The sequence below is a fragment of the Chanodichthys erythropterus genome, chromosome 18, assembly GCF_024489055.1.
Source record: "Chanodichthys erythropterus isolate Z2021 chromosome 18, ASM2448905v1, whole genome shotgun sequence".
NCBI classification, from domain to species: Eukaryota; Metazoa; Chordata; class Actinopteri; order Cypriniformes; family Xenocyprididae; genus Chanodichthys; species Chanodichthys erythropterus.
Window position 1 is genome coordinate 21371361 of NC_090238.1, and position 23846 is coordinate 21395206.

The 23846-nt window shown below is 37.1% G+C and overlaps 2 protein-coding genes across 3 annotated transcripts in view; one reads left to right on the top strand and one right to left on the bottom strand.

Annotated features, from left to right (window-relative positions):
- On the top strand, positions 1-13429 carry slc22a7b.3 (solute carrier family 22 member 7b, tandem duplicate 3). The gene is made up of 10 exons (XM_067367513.1): positions 1-417; positions 4118-4221; positions 4343-4497; positions 4592-4760; positions 5278-5401; positions 5513-5619; positions 9780-9994; positions 11694-11802; positions 12571-12777; positions 13057-13429. Exons 1-10 carry the CDS (start codon positions 37-39, stop codon positions 13133-13135), a joined length of 1650 nt encoding a protein of 549 aa, XP_067223614.1. The 5' UTR covers positions 1-36; the 3' UTR covers positions 13136-13429.
- Positions 13149-23846, bottom strand: part of crip3 (cysteine-rich protein 3) — a 19599-nt gene continuing 8901 nt past the window's right edge. The window contains exons 4-7 of one of the 2 annotated variants that reach the window (XM_067367514.1): positions 21354-21494; positions 15736-15810; positions 14016-14110; positions 13152-13753 (exon numbers count right to left, since the gene is read on the bottom strand). In XM_067367514.1, coding sequence (XP_067223615.1) covers positions 13619-13753; positions 14016-14110; positions 15736-15810; positions 21354-21494 — 446 coding nt within the window. In that variant the 3' untranslated portion in view covers positions 13152-13618. Of the gene's footprint in view, positions 13754-14015; positions 14111-15735; positions 15811-21353; positions 21495-23846 lie in introns of both variants that reach the window. The other variant, XM_067367515.1, reaches the window with a different exon arrangement.

A 23846-nucleotide genomic window follows, 5' to 3' on the forward strand; every position in this document is an offset into this window, starting at 1 on the left:
AAGAAGACAGAGGATATCTGTGCATTAATAAAAAGCATGAAGTTTGAAGATCTAATAACAGAGATCAATGGCTTCGGCAGGTTCCAAAAGATGATTATTTGCATCAGTTTTGTTGGACGATTTACTATACCGTGCCACTTTCTATTAAGCAACTTTATTGCCGCTGTCCCGTCTCACCACTGTGACATTAGCTCTCTGGATGCGGAGGGAACTTTTGGGAATTTGAGTCGGGAGCAGAAACTGGTTGTCAGTATTCCAACACAGGAAGATGGGACTCCTGCTTCTTGTCACATGTTCTCTTATCCTCAGGTACATCTGTTGACAAACTCCTCCAGCAGCATTGATCTTCCTATAGTGGAGTGTCAGAAAGGATGGGAGTATGACAACAGCACGTTCATCAGCACTCTCGCCACACAGGTGAGATTTCAATCAAGGTGCTGCACTTTACAAACTCAATGATGTTTACCTTTATTTGCTAGGATGTGCCTGTAAGAGTTAACACAAATCATTTGAGGGGTAACTTTACAATAAGTGTAATTTTCTTAACATTATAGTTAACAACATTAGTTAACTAATGAACCAACTATGAACATACAGCAATGTTATTTTCTACATTTACTAAGAAATTTTTAAAATCAAAATTGCTATTTGTTAACATTTGTTAATACACTGTGAGCTAGCATGAACACTCGTATTTTTATTAACTAACATTAACAAATGTTAATGCAGTTTTTTTTAATTGCTTACACCCAAATTCTCAAAATATGGCTCCTTTTCTCTAAACTCTGCACACAAAACCACAAAACACACACACGCCATGCAAAACATCTCTTGCAAAAGCAAAAAAATTAACTGTTCTAAAAACTGTTTTTGCATAGTAGCTCTACACACAAACCATCATTAATCATATAAACGTCAAACTACACATGGATGTGAACAATTTAAAACACTACTATTTTGTGTCTTTTACTTGTTCAGTGTGTTCACAGAAGTTCAAGTAGTGCTCGCTGCAGAGCAAAATGACCTCCAGCTCCACCTCTCTGGAGCTCAAGGGTGGAGCTTAGTCTGTTTAATGGGTGGACAGATATGGTTATGGGTAGGGTTAGGGTGTGGTTGAGGGATGCAGCTCCACCCATCATGCCCACAGTAGGTCAAGAGAGGGGGAGCTGGAGCTCCAGAGAGGGGGAGATGGAGGTTATGGCCTCTCCAGATGTTTGTCATAGTACTCACATGTACATGTATGTACATAAATACACTGTATATACAGTATGTATGCACAATTGACCCTTCACCGGGAGTTTGATTGACAGGCAATCTAACCAATCAGCCATTTTGTCCAACAAAGCAGTCAGGAGTTAGAAGACACAGTGGCCTTGAACTTGAAAAATTGTGTGTACTTACGTCTTTCCATATTTGAAACAACGTTCCTTCTCATGTACAGTGGTGTGAAAAAGTGCTTCCTGATTTTTTTTTTTTTTTTGGCATATTTGTCACACTTTAATGTTTCAGATCATCAAACAAATTTAAATATGAATCAAAAATAACACAAGCAAACACAATATGCAGTGTTTAAATGAAGATTTTTATTTGAAGGGAAAACAAAATCCAAAACCACATGACCCTGTGTGAAAAAGTGCTTGCCCCCTAAACCTAATAACTGGTTGGGCCACACTTAGCAGCAACAACTGCAATCAAGCATTTGCGATAACTTGCAATGAGTCCGTTACAGTGCTGTGGAGGAATTTTGGCCCACTCATCTTTGCAGAATTGTTGTAATTCAGCCACAATGGAGGGTTTTCGAGCATGAACCACCTTTTTAAGGTCATGCCACAGCATTTCATTAGGATTGAGTAGGGGTGTAACGATACGCTCAGGTCACGATACGGTACGTATCTCGATACGGAGTGCACGATACGATACGTATCACGATATTTTGAACAAAATGAAACTGAAATTCAAATAAGAATTATTAAAAAAACATTAACAAATTTCAATAATTTTCCTTGTTGTACATACAAGATCACATTTCAAGGTTTAATAAAAACCTTCTGTATTCAAATTAACAGTTGAATAGGGCTGTCTGTCACTGAAATTTTTTTTAAATTTAACATGAACTTAGAATTATGAATAGGGGCCGTTCACATATCCCATCTAAAAACGCGTGGAAGGCGCGGCCGCACCGCTTCTCCTTCTTTCCAAAGCGCTTGCGCTCCCGTGGCGTCAGTCGTTGCTATGCAACCATGAACTGAGCTCTCCAAGAGGATCAGGATGTTTCTGCAAAGGATAAATGATTTCTAGCCCTTGCATTAGTTTTACTACGAGATATATTGATGGAGATAAGATATAAAAACCACCATGTACAGCTATGATCAGCTGTTCGGCTGAGCTTTTGATGTTTTGTTACGGAAAGGCCATAGCTGATCGGTTGATTCTTGTCACACGACCTGCGGTGCGCTTGCGGCATTCTGAGAAGTTGAGAATTGCATGCGTGTCGATCCCATTATGAGCGCGCCTGCCGCGCGGCTACATTTGAAAATAATAACTGACTTGCACGCGGAAAAGACGCAATATGTGAACGGCCCCACAGAACTTCTTAAAGCAAAGCATCGCAAGCGTCTTTTGCTTTTCTGTGAGCACAGCTGTTGCTGTGCACTGCGGTGAAAGAAAGCCACGACTTTTCTCACGCGACCATGCAAGAGACTGACATGAGAAACGTTTAAACCTGCTTGCAAGATTCAATTTGTGCCCGAAACACTTACTGAACTAGAGAGCTGATTGAGACACACCATCTACGATAAATCGTTACACCCCTAATACTTATAGTAATTTAAAAATGTGGTAGCATTGGATCTGGACAGGAAGGATAACTCTGGGAGTTGGAAGGGGTGTGTCGCGATTCTGCCTTCTCACATCGCGATACAGGTTCGTGGACCTGCGTATCGCGATTTTGTTTTCATATCGCATATCGTTACAGCCCTAGGATTGAGGTCAGGACTTTGACTAGGCCACTCCAAAGTCTTCATTTTGTTTTTCTTCAGCCATTCAGAGGTGGACTTGCTGGTGTGTTTTGGATCACTGTCTAGCATTGTCAAGTCTTGGGGATCATCAAGATGTTTTCTGGCAAAACTGAGACGAGCCTTTATGTTCTTTTTGCTCAGCAGCGGTTTTCGTCTTGGAACTCTGCCATGCAGGCCATTTTTGCCCAGTCTCTTTCTTATGGTGAAGTCATGAACACTGACCTTAACTGAGGCAAGTGAGGCCTGCAGTTCTTTGGATGTTGTTGTGGGGTCTTTGTGACCTCTTGGATGAGTCGTCGCTGCGCTCTTAGGGTAATTTTGGTCGGCTGGCCACTCCTGGGAAGGTTCCACTGTTCCATTGTGCACCACTGTTCCATGTTTTTGCCCTTTGTGGATAATGGCTCTCACTGTGGTTCGCTGGAGACACAAAGCTTTAGAAATGGCTTTATAACCTTTTCCAGACTGATAGATCTCAATTACTTCCTTTCTCATTTGTTCCTGTATTTCTTTGGATCTCAGCATGATGTGTAGCTTTTGAGAATCTTTTGGTCTACTTCACTTTGTCAGGCAGGTCTTATTGCGAACAGGTGTGGCAGTAATCGGGCCTGGGTGTGGCTAGAGAAACTGAACTCAGGTGTGATAAACCACAGTTAAGTTATGTTTTAACAGCTGCTTCGAAATATGTATAAGCACTATAGAAATAAATGTGACTTGGTTTGTATGTATATTCAGTATATATTTACAAAATAAACAGAAATGCAAGGGTGAAAGATGTATTTGTTTCTCAAAACACTGAGTTTTGATTTGTAAGTGATCAAATTAGGTATATTTACACTTTACACATAATGCAAGTGAGTAAAATAATTTGTTTCTTTATCAGAACATTGAGTTTTTTCCTTTCCTTTCACATCAATCAATAATTTTTGAGAAGTTATGTAACAAATGAAAGGTTTCAGGTTAAAACCCTATAGGTTCACTTTGAATAAAAGTGTCATGATAAAATTATAGTAATAGCTTTCATCCACATCTAGTTTTGAAAGTCTTTTAGTTCATGAGGCTGTTTTAAGAAAAGTTATTTTTCATCTCTCTTTATTTCACAGTGGGATCTAGTATGTGATAACAGAGGTCTGAATAAAGCTGTGGCAACCATCTTTTTCATCGGAGTGATGTTTGGAGCAGCTTTTTTTGGAGGCATGAGTGACAGGTGATGTTTCATTCAACTATGTATTATAATAAATATTACAAACGATTTACACTTACATTTTATGAACACAGTCACAATTATGAAATGTGCTGTATAAATAAACATTATGTTTGCTATGTAGATTTGGGCGTAAGCCAATGCTCCTGGTTTCATATATATCAGGAATGGCTTTTGCATTGGCCAGCATCTTTTCTTCCTCCTTCATCATGTTTGCAGTGCTGAGATTCTTTAGTGGATTTACCATCACTGGCATCGTTATCGTCTCATCCGTACTCAGTAAGAAACTCTCTCTCAAGGCCTCAGATTATGATTGAAAGTGAATATAAAACAAAGTAAAAGGGCCTTATTGTATATATGTGTCTTTCTCCAGATGTGGAGTGGGTGGACATTAAGCACAGGAGACTAGTATGTATAATTGACAGTATGGCATGGGCTGTTGGAAGCACCACTTTGTCTCTTATTGCATTCTGTATCAGAGACTGGAGATGGCTGACAGTGGCCGTCACTTCACCTTTACTGCTGTGCACAGTCCTCTGGTGGTAATGAGCCTTACATATTCTGTCTAATTAAAAACAGAAATGAGTCAGTACAGTAGAATATATTTCTGATGAGATGCACATCCACTGGAGACTTTACTATCCCATGAGGCCACGGGAGATGATTTGTGACTAGCAGTGAAGCGATGCAACTCACGCCATAGGTCACATTACAGTGACAACATGGCAGATGTAAAACATCTGAATTTCATTCCTACTACACACATTCATACTATATAGAACATTCTTATTGCTAAATACATTTCAAATCAAATGTAGTACCTACTTAGTATGCACTTTAAGATGCAACATCATTTAAAAAAAAAAATGAACATTTAACTTGAGCGCCATGTTTTAGAATGCTGTGTCATCCACGAGATGCATGCAGAAGACACAAGCGATCTTTCTAATGCATGTATACTTAGAAAACAATGGAAAAGCAAAGGAGTGTAATGCAAAAAAAGGATTCTTTGTGAATGGCCCCTAACAATGTTTTACAGAGCAAATGTTTTTTATGTAGGTGGGTTCCAGAGTCGGCTCGGTGGCTGATAGCCAATGCAAAAGCAGAAAGAGCTCATTATTACCTTCATAAATGTGCTGTCATGAATCGCAAAGAGGACGTTATCTCAAGAATCAAACCTGAGGTGAGAAAAAATATGTATTTTCGATCTTAGTGTACATGCTGGATTGATAAATGGTCACTTTTTTAAACAATTGTCTGGGTAGGCTAACTAAGCTCCGTCTTTTTTCTATAGGCTCTCTCTATTATAATAACCGAACAAGGAAAGAAAAATTATTCATACCTGGACCTTGTCAGAACCCCTAAGATGAGGAGACTGGCTCTGCTCACAGGAACTATATGGTGTGTAACAGGGGTTATGAAGGGGTTAAAATACTTCTGTATTCTGTAAAACAGGTCACATCGCTTCTGGTTCAGGTCTTTTGTATGTGCTACGTTAAATACAGAGCTGGTTTTTAAACAAGATGCTCAAAGATGAACATAACAGATGTCCATTGCATATGGAGACTGATATCTAAAGATTTTTATTTTTTCTTTTTCTATCTAACATTCAGATATTAAAATCAAGTAAAATGCCAACAATAAAAAGAACTAGCTAGGTAGCTGATTACCTTAAAAGTCCATAGACATTGCGGTCAGTTCAAACAGCTGTTAACACTTTCTCTGACAAGCTGATGAGACCTGTTTTCCTGTTTGTTCATGTGATGTTTGACAAGAAGCCTACTGAACCACCTAATGAGCATGTGCTAACCTAATAGAGCGAAACAGTGCCCAGCCACTTTTTTACCAGTCTTGGTTCGGAAAGTATTTTTCGCATTCATTTTTTTCCTATAGGGATTAAAAAAAGGGCTTTGTTAAAGGTAGGGTAGGCAATTTAGGAGAGGCTAGCAATCAGGGGCGTAAATCGGGGGTGGGGGGGGGGGGGTGCAGGGGGGTCAGGACCCCCCCCTATCTGAGTGCTGAACCAAAATATAATTAATAACCACGCTAAGTATTTTACTTAAATTATATAAACTTAAAATAATTATGTAAGTAGTGAAGCATAAACGCAAACGGCGTTTCAAGTTTAGAAACCTTTTGAGTCACCCCTCCCTTGCCTCACAGTGGTTTGGTCCACCGTGCACGTCACACTCGCGTGTGTGAAGATTCTGTAGAAGTGGGAGAGAACAGTTCTACAGACAGATGAGTTCCAGTAAGTCGGCTCTCAAGGCTATTTTATTCAAAAACATCGGATGAAGTGATTATTTTCTCTTTAATGCTGACGGTGCTGAGTAATTAGTCATAACAACAACAAAAAAAGATGATAACTAATGAAAGATTTTGAAGAATATTTTGGCCAATTTAGTCAGTTTTTTTCATTGAACCAAAGAGAAACTATGTGTCAGGTTGGTGGAAGGGAAGGAGTGAGGACTCAATGATGCAGGAAGAATGGGCTTTTATTTATAATAAAATAAAAACAAAAAACATAACAAAAACTACCCCGTGGGGAAAAACAGACTTGACTTGAGCGGAAACACCAGGGAAAATATGACAACGAACCAGCCCAGGACTGCAAACACAAGGAGAATAAATAGGAGAGCAAACAAGGCAGGTAACGAGGGAGGACAGGTGGGGCAAATAAACCAAAAATGAGGTAACAAGGTGGGCGGGGTCAAGACAATAGACATGAGAGCACATGGCACAAAGAAACACATGACAAGCCATGTGCTCACACCAAACAAAACAAAGACACAAGCACATGGCCAATGAAGACAAATCACAAGCCATGTGCTTACACAAGACGAGACATGAACACGTGACTATGAAAACTCATAAGCCACGTGTTCACACAAAACAAGACAACATGGAAGCACGGAAGCATGTGAAACACAGACTGCGTGCTGCACAAGACAACACAACATGAAAGCACGCGGCAGGTGGAAATCACCGCGTGCTACACAAAACATGAGACAAGAGCGCACGGCAAGTGAAAGTACACACAAACCGTGCGCTCACAATAAAGACAGGACTGGGAGCACGAGTGTCCGAATCCCGACACGAAACCGAAACCAAACTAGACACGAGTGCCGGGATCCGAACGCCACGCTCCCAACATGAAACAAGGCACGCAGACAAGAGAGCGCACAGCCCCGAGAACACTCGAGACCGTACGCTCACACAAAAACACGACAAGAACGGGAGTGTCAGAGCTCTGTCACAAAACCAAGAAATAAACAAGACTGAAGTGACAGAACCCTGACACAATGAGCATAATGGCAGACTCCATGCTACACTAATAATAGTAGGTTTTCTTCTGTGTAACATTACATATATTCTTTATAAGTAAAATTTTGGCTGTGTTATTTGTGTCCCCTTCAAAAATTGCTCTTAATAAATTTTATGTTTATTGTCCCCCCCTACTGTCAGATGAAATTTACACCCCTGCTAACAACAGCAAGCTAGCTTTGAAAGCATAAGATCCCACCCTCCTTTCAGAGCGCTCTCCAAAGCCACGCCTTCTTCAAAACACATGAACGCACAGAGCCAGAGCAGATTCTGTAAAGCGTCACGAGATGTTGTTAGTGTTGCCAATGAAACGCATTAATCCGTGTCCGAGGGCGTGAACAGTCACGGGTTGCCATCTTGTAATTATGGTTACAGCATGGCATAAACACAGCATAAGATTGTTGTTTTGGTTCAGGAGGAACTGTTAAAAGGCAAAAATTGCACCCTGTGAAAACTCATTTCCGTGAGATGGCAGCCCCCACCCCCCTTATAAAAATCACCCCCATAAGACATGAACCAAACCAACCAGCTATGAGGTGAATCACAACATTACAAGCAGCGGAACTTTTATTATGCCACAGTCGCTGGTGCCGCTTCCGCTTTGCCGGTCATGAGTATGAGGTAACACAGCTCTGTTTATCATATTAGATACATTTGAGAGTGTTGAAAATGTTATGTTACTCTGTGCATTCGCTCGGCGGTTAAATTTTAGTTTTTATACGCTATTTTCGTCTTCCGGGTTTAAAATCTTCATTTTCTGTTGCCTGGCCTGACTGCAGAGCACGATAGTGCTTGATGACTCATCGGTGTTGATAATTATTAACGAGACTGAGTTTTTTATCCAATGAGAAGACACTCTCTTAATTCTTCATGACACCACGTGGATCTTTCCAATGACGAGGACGGTTAACGGCACTAAACAGTGAGAGAGACTGACTGACTGACTGACGGTGCGTGTCCGTTGGCGCGGAGCGAGCGGGTAAGCGCGAGTGTTTTCGGTTCATTCCTATGGAAGTTGAACCGCGCGTAAGTTAAATGTGACTGGTCGCTTGCTCTGCTCCAGTCGGCATGTAGCCTGACTGACTGAGCGTGTTGCAGGTTCGGCACGTAGATCTATGCTATGTACGCAAGGTTTTTTTTTAATCGTTATTTTTTTTTTCAAATATATGCATGTATAGTGTATATATAAACAACTATATATTTTATAATGACTGTAATTACACATGTACATTAATATGTTTTAAATAGAATCACGATTACTGTAGGATATATGTAGCAGGGCATTCAGTAACTCTTGAAAAGACAAAAATAAAGTGTCAGTGTATTTCATTAGATTTTAACTTTTTTTTTTTTTTTTTTTTTTAATGTAGTATTTCCTCATGTTTTACCACTGATTTTTAGTGACCGTCGATATGCATGGGCTACTGGCGATGAGAGTTTCCCCCCTCTCCTCTCCTCTCCCTCAGCCACCACGCCCATTTAAGTTGCATTTTTCAAAAAGATTGTGAGCTAGACTTGAGCGGAAAGGGGGGTTTCATGAAGCCGCGGTCACACTAGACTTTGAACGTGCAAATTTTTTTCGGATGCTGTAACGGTCGTGATATGACGTCTCGGTCTTCAGCGTCTTTTTAATAAACATGAATTCAACACATAACTTAAAGTAAAACATTTAAAATGTAAAAATATAGAACCTACTCGACTTTCCTGCAAAAATACAATTATTTTAATTCAGCCAAAAGGTCATGCTGTGACGAATCGATCTTCTACTTGTCGCACGTCTTCACGTGATGCGAATTCGCAGATCAGAGTTCTTGGAACGCAGCGAAATGCGAAATTTTTCGCACAAGCTTGCATTTCCGGTCTGACGCATTTGCATGTTTGAATGGAAGTCAATGGAACGAAAAGTGCAGTGTGACCGCACCTTCACACTTCCCGGAGCCTTGGTTAAAATTGCAAATTTCTCACGATTTACAAATAGTTGGAAACATTTGGGATATATTAAATACTCAAGAACTAAATACACTGGCCTAGTGGTTTTTGGATATTTTACTGCAAAAATATTACATATTGCACCTTTAACATTCAAAATCCATTTCCTTGTAAATAAAATGAATGGGATTTTTTACTTCTGGACCTGGCTGTTGCACTCTATTAGCTTTCAGCGGCACTAGAGAACATGGACAGACATTATTGTTTGAATAACAAATAATCTATTAATGGCTTTTCACCTCGTGCAGGTTTTGTGTTGCCACTGTAACCTATGGTATAAGCCTGAACATCACAGGCTTTGGACTAAATATGTACCTCACACAGTTTGTGTATGGAGCCATTGAGGTTCCAGCTAAACTGATTGTATATTACCTGCTGGAGAAGATTGGCAGACGTAAAACTGAAGCAGGAGCTCATCTATTGGCTGGAATCAGTCTTATGATCAACATATTCGTACCCAAAGGTGAGACTGGCAAAACTACACAATATCACACGAACATGAGTCCTTGTTCTCGAATAACTAAGCACGATTTCTTTTATACAATAGATACCGTAAATAAACCAGAGTTAAGATTACATTTTAGACATCATATACTGACAGTTACAGTACCTTGTCTGCTTTTTGCTCTGCCAATGCAAAAACCTAAAGCGAAATGTTGCACAGCAGCACACAGATGAGAAACACGTGTTTCGCTCGTGAATGAATCAGCGTTTTTGAATGAACCGTTTCAGTTCAATTAGTGATTCAATGACTCACTCATTACCTGTTTCGTTTTTGAATGAATCAGCGCTTTCAACAGTCAGTTGTACAGTATGTAGCCTACAAATGATTGATCAAATGAAAGACAGACACTTGCCTCCATCGACTGGGGGTAACGATGTAACTGCAGAAAGAATAACTTAAAAATCCCAAACGTGGGATGCTGCTCAGTCGACTAGATAAGTGGAAACTAGTGTAACTAAAGTGTAACTAACTGTTGTATAATGGATAATAGGATAGAATGGAAAAATCAATGTACAGTAGGCTACTAAACACTGTAATTATTCAAAGGACATTATAAAAACGGCATAAGCGAGGACAGCTTGAACTCAGGGGCGTAACCCCCCCCAAAAATATATATATAATTAATAACCACGCTAAGTATTGTATATAAATTATATAAACTTAAAATAATTATGTAAGTAGTGAAGCAATACAAACGCAAACGGGCGTTTTAAGTTTAGAAATATTTTGAGTCACCCCTCCCTTGCCTCACAGTGGTTTGGTCCACCGCGAACGTCACACACGCTTGTGTGTAGATTCTGTAGAAGTCCGGCGGCGCCGGCGGGAGAGAACAGTTTTACAGACAGATGAGTTCCAGTAAGTCGGCTCTCAAGGCTATTTTATTCAAAAACATCGGATGAAGTGATTATTTTTCTCTTTAATGCTGATGGTGCTGAGTAATTAGTCATAACAACAACAAAAAAGATAATAACTGATGATTTTATTTTCCCGTGAGTCCGCTATTTTAGCGATTATAATGTTACCTAGCTTGTTTACCATAGCTTGTTGGATATAATAAGATAAGTCACCCACACCAACAACAATTAACATTGTAATAAGAATATGTGAACTGTAATAAGGCTAATAGATTTACTGTTGTGTGTTCGGTTATGCTCAGTGTGTATTCACAAAGAATAAAAGGGACTTTGGTATTCATCGTATTTTGGTGACTTGGTTGTAAACAACTTCAAAAAAAAAAAAAAAAAGTTTAAATATAACTATATATATATATATATATATATATATATATATATATATATATATATATATATAATATATATTATAAGATTTTGAAGAATATTTTGGCCAATTTAGTCAGTTTTTTCATTGAACCAAAGAGAAACAATGAGCATAATGGCAGTCTCCATGCTACACTAATAATAGTAGGTTTTCTTCTGTGTAACATTACATATATTCTTTATAAGTAAAATTTTGGCTGTTATTTGTGTCCCCTTCAAAAATTGCTCTTAAGAAATTTTATGTTTATTGTCCCCCCCTACTGTCAGATGAAATTTACGCCCCTGCTTGAACTGTAGGCCTACTTACCATTATGGCCCCTAATAATTTCATTTGTTTATTCAGTCACACACTGTGCTCAATATCTCTCTTTCACATTCAGATCAGTGGATTGGTCGTACTGTGGTGGCAGTATTGGGTAAAGGTTTCGCGGTTGCTGCTTTTTCTACAATTGTATTGTACAGCTCGGAGCTTTACCCGACTGTTCTCAGGTAACAGAACTGACAACATACAGTTTTTTACACTTAAAAATCTATCTATCTATCTATCTATCTATCTATCTATCTATCTATCTATCTATCTATCTATCTATCTATCTATCTATCTATCTATCTATCTATCTATCTATCTATCTATCTATCTATCTCTTTAGCTTAATGTATTATCATTAGGCTATCTAAAATGCAATTACATTTGCAGTATTTGATATAAATATAACTGCACATCTTTATTTTACATTTATATTGGTACTCAGTTATTAATAATGGTTCTTATTAACTATGTTGAAAACATGAAAAATGTTTTGTTGCTGCATAATTTCTGTAATAAAATTCATAAGATCAGTATTTTAATTCTAGTATTTATTATTTTCTTACTTACCCCAAACTTTTAAACGGTATCACGATTTCCACAAAAATATTAAGCAGCACATTTGTTTTCAACATATTTTCAACAAATTGAGCACCAAATCAGCATAGAATAATTTTAGAGGGATCATGTGACACTGAAGACTGCAGTAATGTCTGCTGAAAATTCAGCTTTGCCATCACAGGGACAAATTGTAATAATACTTCACAATATTACTGTTTTACTGTATTTTTAATAAAATAAATGCAGCCTTGGTGAGCATAAAAGACTCCTTTCAACAACATAAAAAAAAAAAAAAGTAATTATTGCAAACCTTTGACCACAAAAGTGTAAAATGTATATCAGTGCATAGTAGGCTATAAATAAAGAATTTATTTGGTTGGGTCTTATAGGCAAAATGGGATGGGCTATAACTCGTTCTTGGCCCGTCTGGGTGTGTCGGTGGCTCCTCTAGTCCTGCTACTGGACAGTTTCTGGGGTCACTTCTCTCAAACCATCCTGTGTTCTGCTGCACTCATCGCTTGTCTGGTGACTTGGCAGTTACCTGAGACACGAGACAGGTGTCTGCCCGAGACTATAGAGGATGTCGAGGGTACTGGGTAAGTCATAACCTCTATTTTGTTAAAGGAGCTAGAAGACTTGTAGCATTTGTAGCTCTAATAATTAGTAACTGTTGAGTCAAGCAAGTAAAACACAAATCACTCACTTAGTATGATGCCATATTTTGAGATTATTTAAAGAGAATTAGCCTGAATTAAGATATAATGGGATCAATATAGATACATTACATCTTTTTTAAAAAAACTTAAAGGAAACATACAAGGAAAGTTGAAGTTGTGTTCATTAACAAAGTCATGTGTTTTTATCATATTGAATAGGAAAAATCTCATTAAAGATCATGACAAGCAGGAGGATGTGGAGAAAATGAAAATGAATGAACGCACAGAGGACCACTGAGATGTGTACATTCAATCCTTTTACCATGTTTATAATACAGACTGATGTTCCGTTGCTTAATGTCACATTCAGATCCATTCGGACAGTAAATGCGCACAAAAATGAAAGAACAATTCTAAAGTTCTTTTAAAATATTTTTTATTAGTTACACAAAGATTTACAGATTTCTCCAGTGCCATGTAATAATTACAGAGGTTTTCTAAATAAGATTAAATGCAGGTGTGAATTTGTGAATCTGTGTTTGTGAAAGAGAAAAATGAGAGAGAGAGAGAGAGAAAAAGAGCGAGAGAGAGAGAGTAAGTGAGTCTATGTATGTGTGTGTGCAAGTGTTTGAGTGGGGATTGTTTCGTATGAATTCTTTTTTAAGATGCAAGTGGCCATTTCTGATAATCAATTAGAATACATATGTTTACACCTTACAATTCTATTAATGATGTAAAAAAACACTTCTGTACCAAATAAAAAAGAGCTTTTCTTTATGACTTAATGTTCACTTGGCATTTCATTCTCTGCATTTTCTTTCTCATAAATGTAACAGCCCACCTTTCCAATGTTCACACCTTTTGGTCCAAAAAGGTACCCATAGCAGGGCACATGGCAGTATGGGCTGCCCTCATGCTGCAGAAAATAGAGAAAAGAATAGAGCGTATTAGGCAGTCTAAATCAATGATGAAGTAATCATTATGGTAAATATTCCAAAAAAATATTCCACAATATATAAATTTACATTACATATAAAAACAACTCAACTATTGCTTACATAACTTTGAGTTATATTCCAGTGTAAGCTACAATTGTGGCTTTTATTGGTTTTATTGCACAATTTTTAATTGTGGAATTTAATATGAAATATCAATTTAACAAAAACTGTAGGTTGTACCTCTGCATGACCACCAGGGGTCAGTGTTTTCTTGCACCTCATACAGCGAAGGCACGGCCTGTGCCAGTTGCGGCCCAGTGACATCACCTTCTCAGCTGCAGCATTAGACCATGACATCAGCACATTGCATCACAAATGGTATCATATCAGTCTAACACAGTGCTGTTTTTAATGGTTATACAAAGTTTTTAATTGGTTATACCAAAATGTATTCATACACCTTGAACATTTCATTCATTATTACAGTTATTCACTATAGTTTAAAAAATGTAATAAAATATGACAGGATCTCAGAGATAAAATGAAAAAATTAATCTTGATTATATCAGATAACACTTAAGCAAAACATGGTCAGGTCAAAATGTCTGAATAATTTTTGGTTCCAAATTTTTATTAATTTTACTGGTAGTCCACTGTATGAAGGATATTTGGGTATAATATGTCACAGTTTACTTTATTTTACTATCCTCACTTACATAAATAAACTATATTGTCCTGCACCCACTAGTAAAAATATATCAAAAATATATTGTCCGTCCCAAACACAAACTGATTTAATATATATATATATATATATATATATATATATATATATATATATATATATATATATATATATATATATATATATATATATATATAAAATGTATGGCTAGAAAAGAACCTCAAAGTTTAAATGTTGCACAAAGTAATGTTCAAGTGTAAATTACAAGTAACCATCATCAACAACAATCACCTTTGACTTGCACCTTAAACTTATCTATTTTAAAACCGTTTTTACTGGAATTCTTGGTATTCCCTTATAAATAGACACAGTCTCAGAGATGTACACGTATCTACCACAGCAGCACAAAACCACACACACACACACACACACACACACACACACACACACACACACACACACACACACACACACACACACACACACACACACACACACACACACACACACACACACACACACACACATACTTGTTTTTGTGAAATGTGGGGACATTCCATAGGCGTAATGGTTTTTATACTGTACAAACCGTATTTTCTATCCCCCTACACTACCCCTACCCCTAAACCTAACCCTCACAGGAAACTGTGCACACTTTTACTTTGTCACAAAAACTCATTCTGTGTGATTTATAACCCTTTTGAAAAGTGGGGACATGCTGAATGTCCTCATATTTCACCTCTTTTTGTAATACCTATGTCATACCCATGTCATTATACACATTTGTGTCCTGATATTTCACAAAAACAAGTACACACACACACACACACACACACACACACACACACACACACACACACACACACACACACACACACACACACACACACACACACACACAGGTTTGATTTGTTATCTTAGTGAGGACATTCCATAGGCGTAATGGTTTTTATACTGAACAAACTGTATATTCTATCCCCCTACACTACCCCTAACTCTAACCTACCCATCACAGAAAACATTCTGCATTTTTACATTTTTAATAAAACATTATTTAGTATGTTTTTAAAGCTATTTAAATATGAGGACTCATGAAATGTCCTCATATTTCATGTTACATCTTAATACCAGTGTAATACCCATGTCATTATACAAATCTGTGTCCTCATAAATCATGAAAACAAGGACATACACACACACACACACACACACCACAGACATTCCTGAAAGTTCTCAAATGTCTGAAAAGTCATAGTTTTGATTCACTGGACTCACCAAAATAAACTGCCTTTCCACAGCCGGGACACAAATAAGTCTCTCCAGCAAACATGCGTGTAGGTGCAGTGGAAGCTACAAACAAAAAGCAAACCCTTTATGGTTCTGTATACATACTTGTTTAAACTTTTATATTCATATCTGTGTGTAAGTTAAAATGTTTCTGAACTATAACTTTAATATAGTTGGAGGACCATCCATTCAAACTTTCATACAGGTGCTTTTCTCACTAGTGTCTATGATATATATCTGCGATATCTATTAGCACAAAATATCTCAAGATCTATCTTAAATAGCTTCTGGTTTGTTGCTTTTTAAGGCCAGATCAAGACTGCTGTGATAAAATCTGTGCTGTATGATCCAGGTTTGATAAGGATCTGTGGCACTTCTGACTTTAAATCAACACTTCTGTCTCTCATCAAAGATGACAGACTGTTACCAGTTTTAGATCCTTATTTCTTCTCCCATATTAAATTTATTTACCCATGGCACTTGGCTCACAGGAAAAAAACGTTACATTCTAAGACATTTCTCCAGATGTTTCCACAGCAGTCCTTAAAACCCTCCCCTAACATTCTTGCAACGTCCCGCCTGTCGGAAAACACCTATTAAGGGGAAATATTTCAGGAAAGGAGCCAATCAACGAAAGCCATTAAAGTTCCACTGTGTAAAATCCCAAGGGGGTCACTTCAGAAAACAATCCTCCCACCCCTCTGTAACAACACACACGTTTAAGTATTTCTGTCTCCTCTGTCTCCCACTCAGTGTGGGAATCTCTCTCTCTCTCTCTCTGTGTGTGTGTGCGTGTGTGTGTTAAAAAGCGCAGAGGAAGTGTTAATGCATAATGGAATGTGTGCAACAATGCAGCTCGGAAAAGTGTGTCTATATATACAGTGGCTAAAAATAGCATATGGACACTTTTGGACACTTAACCCTCATGTTGTGTTCGGGTCAATTTGACCCGAACACCAATTTTCTTTTTCCCGAAAATACTAGTTAATGTTATCGCTTTGGACTGAAACTTAGTGACTTTGTTCCCAAAGGGTATAACTAAATCTCAATATTTTTTTGGACATTTTCTTAATTTTTTGTGGGGGTTTTGTTACCTTGTTACACTCGTGGTGTTCCCGGTCAAAAATGACCGGCCCATAAAAAATAGCTTATAAATCACTCATTATACCATATTTTCACCCAATCTTGGATTTTTTTAAAATTTTTGAATAATTTTGGAAATATTAAATAAAATCTGAAGAAAATTGGTATTGTTGATCACACTAGTCTACTCTAATGTTTCACCAGGAATTTTGTTTTGAAACTTTTGTTTTGTAAAAAATATGGCACATAGTCACACTTGTGGTGTTCCCGGTCAAAAATGACCGGCCTATAAAAAATAGCTTATAAATCACTCATTATACCATATTTTCACCCAATCTTGGATTCAATCTTTTTGTCAACTTGTTCTCTTTCAATTAGGACTGGTTTTATATTTCTGTTTGCATCTGATTAATCATGGGCCTCATTTATCTGAGAGTAGGCATCTCATTTTTTGAGTAAAAAACAAATAATTTGTGGGTAAATTTGGAAATATAAAAAAAAAAATATGAAAAAAATGGCTACTGTTGATCACACTAGTCTACTCTAATGTTTCACCAGGAATTTTGTTTTGAAACTTTTGTTTTGTAAAAAATATGGCACATAGTCACACTTGTGGTGTTCCCGGTCAAAAATGACCGGCCTATAAAAAATGACTTATAAATCACTCATTATACCATATTTTCACCCAATCTTGGATTCAATCTTTTTATCAGCTTGTTCTCTTTCAATTAGGACTGGTTTTATATTTCTGTTTGCATCTGATTAATCATGGGCCTCATTTATCTGAGAGTAGGCATGGTCAAAAATGGTCACAATGGCCGACCATTGAAAGTGAATGGGAGAGACTGAAAATAACAGAACAATTTAGTTTTCAGGAGCATGTTCATTATTTTCATGTACATATATGAGCATATGTGCTTGCAAACATCGAGCCCTTGGACCTGTGCATGTATCGATACATTTATACACACGCTACCCAGACACACACACGTTAAAACATACAAACTTTTTGAGTATTACACACATTCTTTTCCACAGAGAGAAATTTGATCCTACCCTAACCTGCATCTAATATACATTTATCCATCTGACATTACCACACACACACACACACACACACACACACACACACACAAACACAAACTGGCCGTGACTGCAGTGACCCGGCTTCAAAAGAAGAAGGATTTGCTTTATAATTAAAATTTCCTGATAATTCACTCACCCCATGTCTTTCTTTCTTCAGTTGAAAGGAAAATAAGGTTGAGGAAAACTTTGCAGGATTTTTCTCCATATTGTGGACTTCACTGGAGTACAACGGGTAACTTCTTCATGAGTTTGACAACACATGTGCTGCAAAAGTTCACAACGCAACCAAATACAAAAACACGCTGCAAAAGTTCACAACGCAACCAAATACAGAAATGCGCTGCAAAAATTCACAACGCAACCAAATACAAAAACATGCTGCATAAGTTCACAACGCAACCAAACACAGAAACGCGCTGCAAAAGTTCACAACGCAACCAAATACAAAAACATGCTGCAAAAGTTCACAACGCAACCAAACACAGAAATGCGCTGCAAAAATTCACAACGCAACCAAATACAAAAACATGCTGCATAAGTTCACAACGCAACCAAATACAGAAACGCGCTGCAAAAGTTCACAACGCAACCAAATACAGAAACGCGCTGCAAAAGTTCACAACGCAACCAAATACAAAAACATGCTGCATAAGTTCACAACGCAACCAAATACAGAAACGCGCTGCAAAAGTTCACAACGCAACCAAATACAAAAAACGCGCTGCAAAAGTTCACAACGCAACCAAATACAGAAACGCGCTGCAAAAGTTCACAACGCAACCAAATGCAGAAACGCGCTGCAAAAGTTCTACAACGCAACCAAACACAGAAACGCGCTGCAAAAGTTCACAACGCAACCAAATGCAGAAACGCGCTGCAAAAGTTCACAACGCAACCAAATACAGAAACGCGCTGCAAAAGTTCACAACGCAACCAAATGCAGAAACGCGCTGCAAAAGTTCACAACGCAACCAAATACAGAAACGCGCTGCAAAAGTTCACAACGCAACCAAATACAGAAACGCGCTGCAAAAGTTCACAACGCAACCAAATGCAGAAACGAGCTGCAAAAGTTCACAACGCAACCAAATACAAAAACATGCTGCAAAAGTTCACAACGCAACCAAATACAAAAACATGCTGCAAAAGTTCACAACGCAACCAAACACAGAAATGCGCTGCAAAAATTCACAACGCAACCAAATACAAAAACATGCTGCAAAAGTTCACAACGCAACCAAATACAAAAACGCGCTGCAAAAGTTCACAACGCAACCAAATACAAAAACATGCTTCAAAAGTTCACAACTCAACCAAACACAGAAAAGCGCTGCAAAAATTCACAACGCAACCAAATACAAAAACATGCTGCATAAGTTCACATGTAACCAAATACAGAAACGCGCTGCAAAAGTACACAAAGAAACCAAATACAAAAACGCGCTGCAAAAGTTCACAACGCAACCAAATACAGAAACGCGCTGCAAAAGTTCACAACGCAACCAAATGCAGAAACGCGCTGCAAAAGTTCACAACGCAACCAAAAACAGAAACGCGCTGCAAAAGTTCACAACGCAACAAAATACAAAAACGAGCTGCAAAAGTTCACAACGCAACCAAATACACAAACGCGCTGAAAAAGTTCACAACGCAACCAAACACAGAAACGCGCTGCAAAAGTTCACAACGCAACCAAACACAGAAACGCGCTGCAAAAGTTCACAACGCAACCAAATACAAAAACGCGCTGCAAAAGTTCACAACGCAACCAAATACAAAAACGAGCTGCAAAAGTTTACATGCACAGGTCCAAGGGCTCGATGTTTGCAAGCACATATGCTCATATGTGTACATGAAAATAATGAACATGCTCCTGAAAACTAAATTGTTCTGTTATTTTCAATCTCTCCCATTCACTTTCAATGGTCGGCCATTGTGACCATTTTGACCATGCCTACTCTCAGATAAATGAGGCCCACGATTAATCAGATGCAAACAGGATATAAAACCTAATTGAAAGAGAACAAGTTGACAAAAAGATTGAATCCAAGATTGGGTAAAAATATGTTATAATGAGTGATTTATAAGCTATTTTTTATAGGCCGGTCATTTTTGACCGGGAACACCACAAGTGTGACTATGTGCCATATTTTTTACAAAACAAAAGTTTCAAAACAAAATTCCTGGTGAAACATTAGAGTAGACTAGTGTGATCAACAGTAGCCATTTTTTTCATATTTTTTTTTTTAATATTTCCAAATTTACTCATAAATTATTTGTTTTTTACTCAAAAAATGAGATGCCTACTCTCAGATAAATGAGGCCCATGATTAATCAGATGCAAACAGAAATATAAAACCAGTCCTAATTGAAAGAGAACAAGTTGACAAAAAGATTGAATCCAAGATTGGGTGAAAATATGGTATAATGAGTGATTTATAAGCTATTTTTTATAGGCCGGTCATTTTTGACCGGGAACACCACAAGTGTGACTATGTGCCATATTTTTTTACAAAACAAAAGTTTCAAAACAAAATTCCTGGTGAAACATTAGAGTAGACTAGTGTGATCAACAATACCAATTTTCTTCAGATTTTATTTAATATTTCCAAAATTATTCAAAAATTAAAAAAAAATTACTAAAAAAATGAAATGCCTACTCTCAAATAAATGAGGCCTATGATTATTCAGATCCAAATCAAAATATAAAACCAGTCCTAATTGAAAGAGAACTTGTTGACAAAAAGATTGAATCCAAGATTGGGTGAAAATATGGTATAATGAGTGATTTATATGCTTTTTTTTATGGGCCGGTCATTTTTGACCGGGAACATCACATGTGTTATAGGGTTTTGAACACAACCTGAGGGTTAAGTCACACTTAACTACTGTATGTATGAATGTCATTTCTTTACAAGACAAAATTTCAAACCAAGTGGCATTTGCAGTCAAATGATGCTAAAACTTTTCTCAAGAATAACTTCACTTTTCTGATCCTTACTTTTTTTGACCAACTAATGTCAAAGTAGTACATATAAAGTCAGTTCCGCTTGTAACTACCTGCATTTTTCGGGAGTTAATTCAGCTGTATGCGGTTGTCACTCCTGTAAATTATAGAACCGTGTGTGTACAGAAGAGGATTAAGCACTAAAAGGTAAACTGGCAACCAAATCTATCTGCAGTGAGTACATGGCCAACTGAGATCCCAGTTCAGGATTCTTTGATGAATAGAATTTTCGAAATAACAGTATTTATTTGAAATAGAAATCTTCTATAGCATTATAAATATCTTAACTGTCACATTTGATTAATTTAATGCATCTTTGCTTAATAATAGTATACATTTTTAGAAGAAAATCAATAAAATAAATGAATATCTCTCTGACCTAAAACATTTGAAAGGTAGTGTATGTTTTTAAATTATTTTTCTAAATTACCTTTGGGTTGATTATAGTTGATCTGTGAGTTGGTCCAAGGTGTAGTGGGTGACACGTCTGAAGGGCTGTTACATGATTTGTCGACCGGTGTTTGAGGAGGCGTGTCATATATATAAGACCCCGCCCCTCCAATATTTACACCTACCAAAGAGAGGACAGAACAGCATGTGAGAGAGTGTTTGTGGTCGATAAAGCTCATGTATCTAAGTGCTCAGACTCTCCTAATGCAGATAGCATTACACAAAAGCCAAAAATATCCTGTTCAGATTCTGATAAAAATGTATCTCTTCCGTATTACACACTCACTTGGATAGAATAATACAAACTGAAACAAGCCTATTCTAAAGTCTGTATGTACATTAACATAAGCTATACACTGAAACCTAACATCTTACAGTACATTATATAACTCCTAAGCATTCACACAGCATCTCAATCAGCCACCATACTTGTCTGTCTGCCTCTCTTATCTCGTCACAGGATTTGCTCTAACTCTTCTGGTGTCTGAAGTGTTCAGAAAGACAGGGGGACTTTTTTTTTTTTTTTTAACTATGTAACTATGTTACTATGTAACTATTTTAGGGGGTAAAAAAAAAAAAAAAACATGCTCCATGTCAACCTTTCTCACTCATTGTGACAACTAACCTATGCCACTCCCACACGTCAAAGTAGCCAGAGCAACTTTTCTCTATATGGATATGATGAGACACACATGGGCGAGTGACGGATGTACGCAGCTGTTGGTTTATTAATTCTTATGAAATGATGACAATTACACACAGTCTTATCTTTAATTATCCACATCTGTGTGGCGTAGATGTATCACACTTAACGGATTACGAGAATACACATCTGCACTAGCTGAACCCTTCTTTTGCTCTCTTGAGAAAATGATTAATTTAAGAGTTTTAAATGAAGGTATTGAATGAAATGTTCCTGTAAGGTCTGATTTAATCTGACTTCAATCAACAAGTAACAGATATTAAGGGTTTTAAGGGTACGTTATTAAAGGTATGTTTACACAATAAATATGTTTTCCTTTGCGTTTTTTGCGTACAGGCGACAATGTTGTCAAAACGATCGCCGTTCACACGGGTTTGCGGAAATGACTAAAAATGCAGTATTATGAATGCCAGGCTAGAAGTTGGCAACATCACTATGTAAAGAAACACTACAGACCTATAGACTGAACACATAATACACATGGGCATCGGTTTCACATATTCACGTTTTTATAGTTTACACAGAGATGATAACGGTATTGTTTTCAAAGACAAGTACTTTGAAACCCAGTTTTAAAAGTTTGCATTTTCAGACCCCCAAATTGCTGTTGTCTAAATTAACGTTTTCTGTTTTTAGTTGAAAATTATCTTGTGTAAACTGGAAACTTTCCATGGGAATTAAAGGGAATAAATGGGAATTAATGGGAATATATGGGAATTAACGGGAAATAATGGGAATAAACAGGGAATTTGCAAAATTGCAGGTTAGCCTATAACAGGGTACTTAAATGTAGTTGAAAAAACATCTTGCAACATAATTTTGGTTAAAACAACCATATTTAATGCAATTTTAGTTTCATTTTTTACCATGCACATTCCTCACATGGCACACTACTTACTGCAGGGCTACTGAGGCCACACCCCCTGCATGAACTGTGCATTCCCCCAGTCCATAACATGCACATTTGATCAAAAATACAGAAAAAAACTGTAATATTGCGAAACATAATTACAATTTAAAGTAATGGTATAATAATTGATATACATAAAAATATAATTTATTTCTGTGATCAAAGCTGAATTTTCAGCATCATTTCTCCATCCTTCAGTGTCACATGATCCTTCAGATATCATTCTAACATGCTAACACAACTGTTTCCAACAATAACAACAAATAAGTATCAAATCAGCAAAATTAGACTGATTTCTGAAGGATCATGTGACACTGAAATAAATAACACATAACAATTCCTGCAATAAAAATATATTTAATTTACATATTTACTAAATTAAAATTAATTAAATATGAAAAATAAATAACTGTTATTTCATGTTATGACCAAACAAAAGGTTTATATTTGTTTTTATATGATACATTTTATATAAATTTTATAAATCTGTATAAATTTCCCAAAATTTCCAATTCATTCCCATAAATTCCCATAAATTCCTGTTAAGTTTCCAAATTGGAATATTTCCAAAATTCCCCAGGTTAAGTTCCCGTGGAAAGTTTCCAGAAAGTTTCCGGAAATTTACCGGAAACATTCCGCCCCTTTGCAACCCTATATGTAACTAACCTGTATGACTATAATATTTTGAAGGATCTCTTCAGATTGTGTTCAGCTACACCAAAAAAAAAAAAAAAAGGACCAAAAAAAGTTGGTCAACTTCTGCTGACATGAGGGTGGAAAAAATAAAATAAAATAAAATAATATTTTTTTCCCCCTTTTTGGGTGAATTATTGCTCAATTTTAAATCCTAGTCCATTTAT

Bases quoted from the DNA above. Each gene is read 5' to 3' on its own strand.
- slc22a7b.3 (XM_067367513.1), top strand. From the start codon at position 37: ATGAAGTTTGAAGATCTAATAACAGAGATCAATGGCTTCGGCAGGTTC. The intron at 4,222-4,342 runs GTGATGTTTCAT...TTTGCTATGTAG, and splicing joins TTTGGAGGCATGAGTGACAG to ATTTGGGCGTAAGCCAATGC. The intron at 11,803-12,570 runs GTAACAGAACTG...TGGGTCTTATAG, and splicing joins CTTTACCCGACTGTTCTCAG to GCAAAATGGGATGGGCTATA.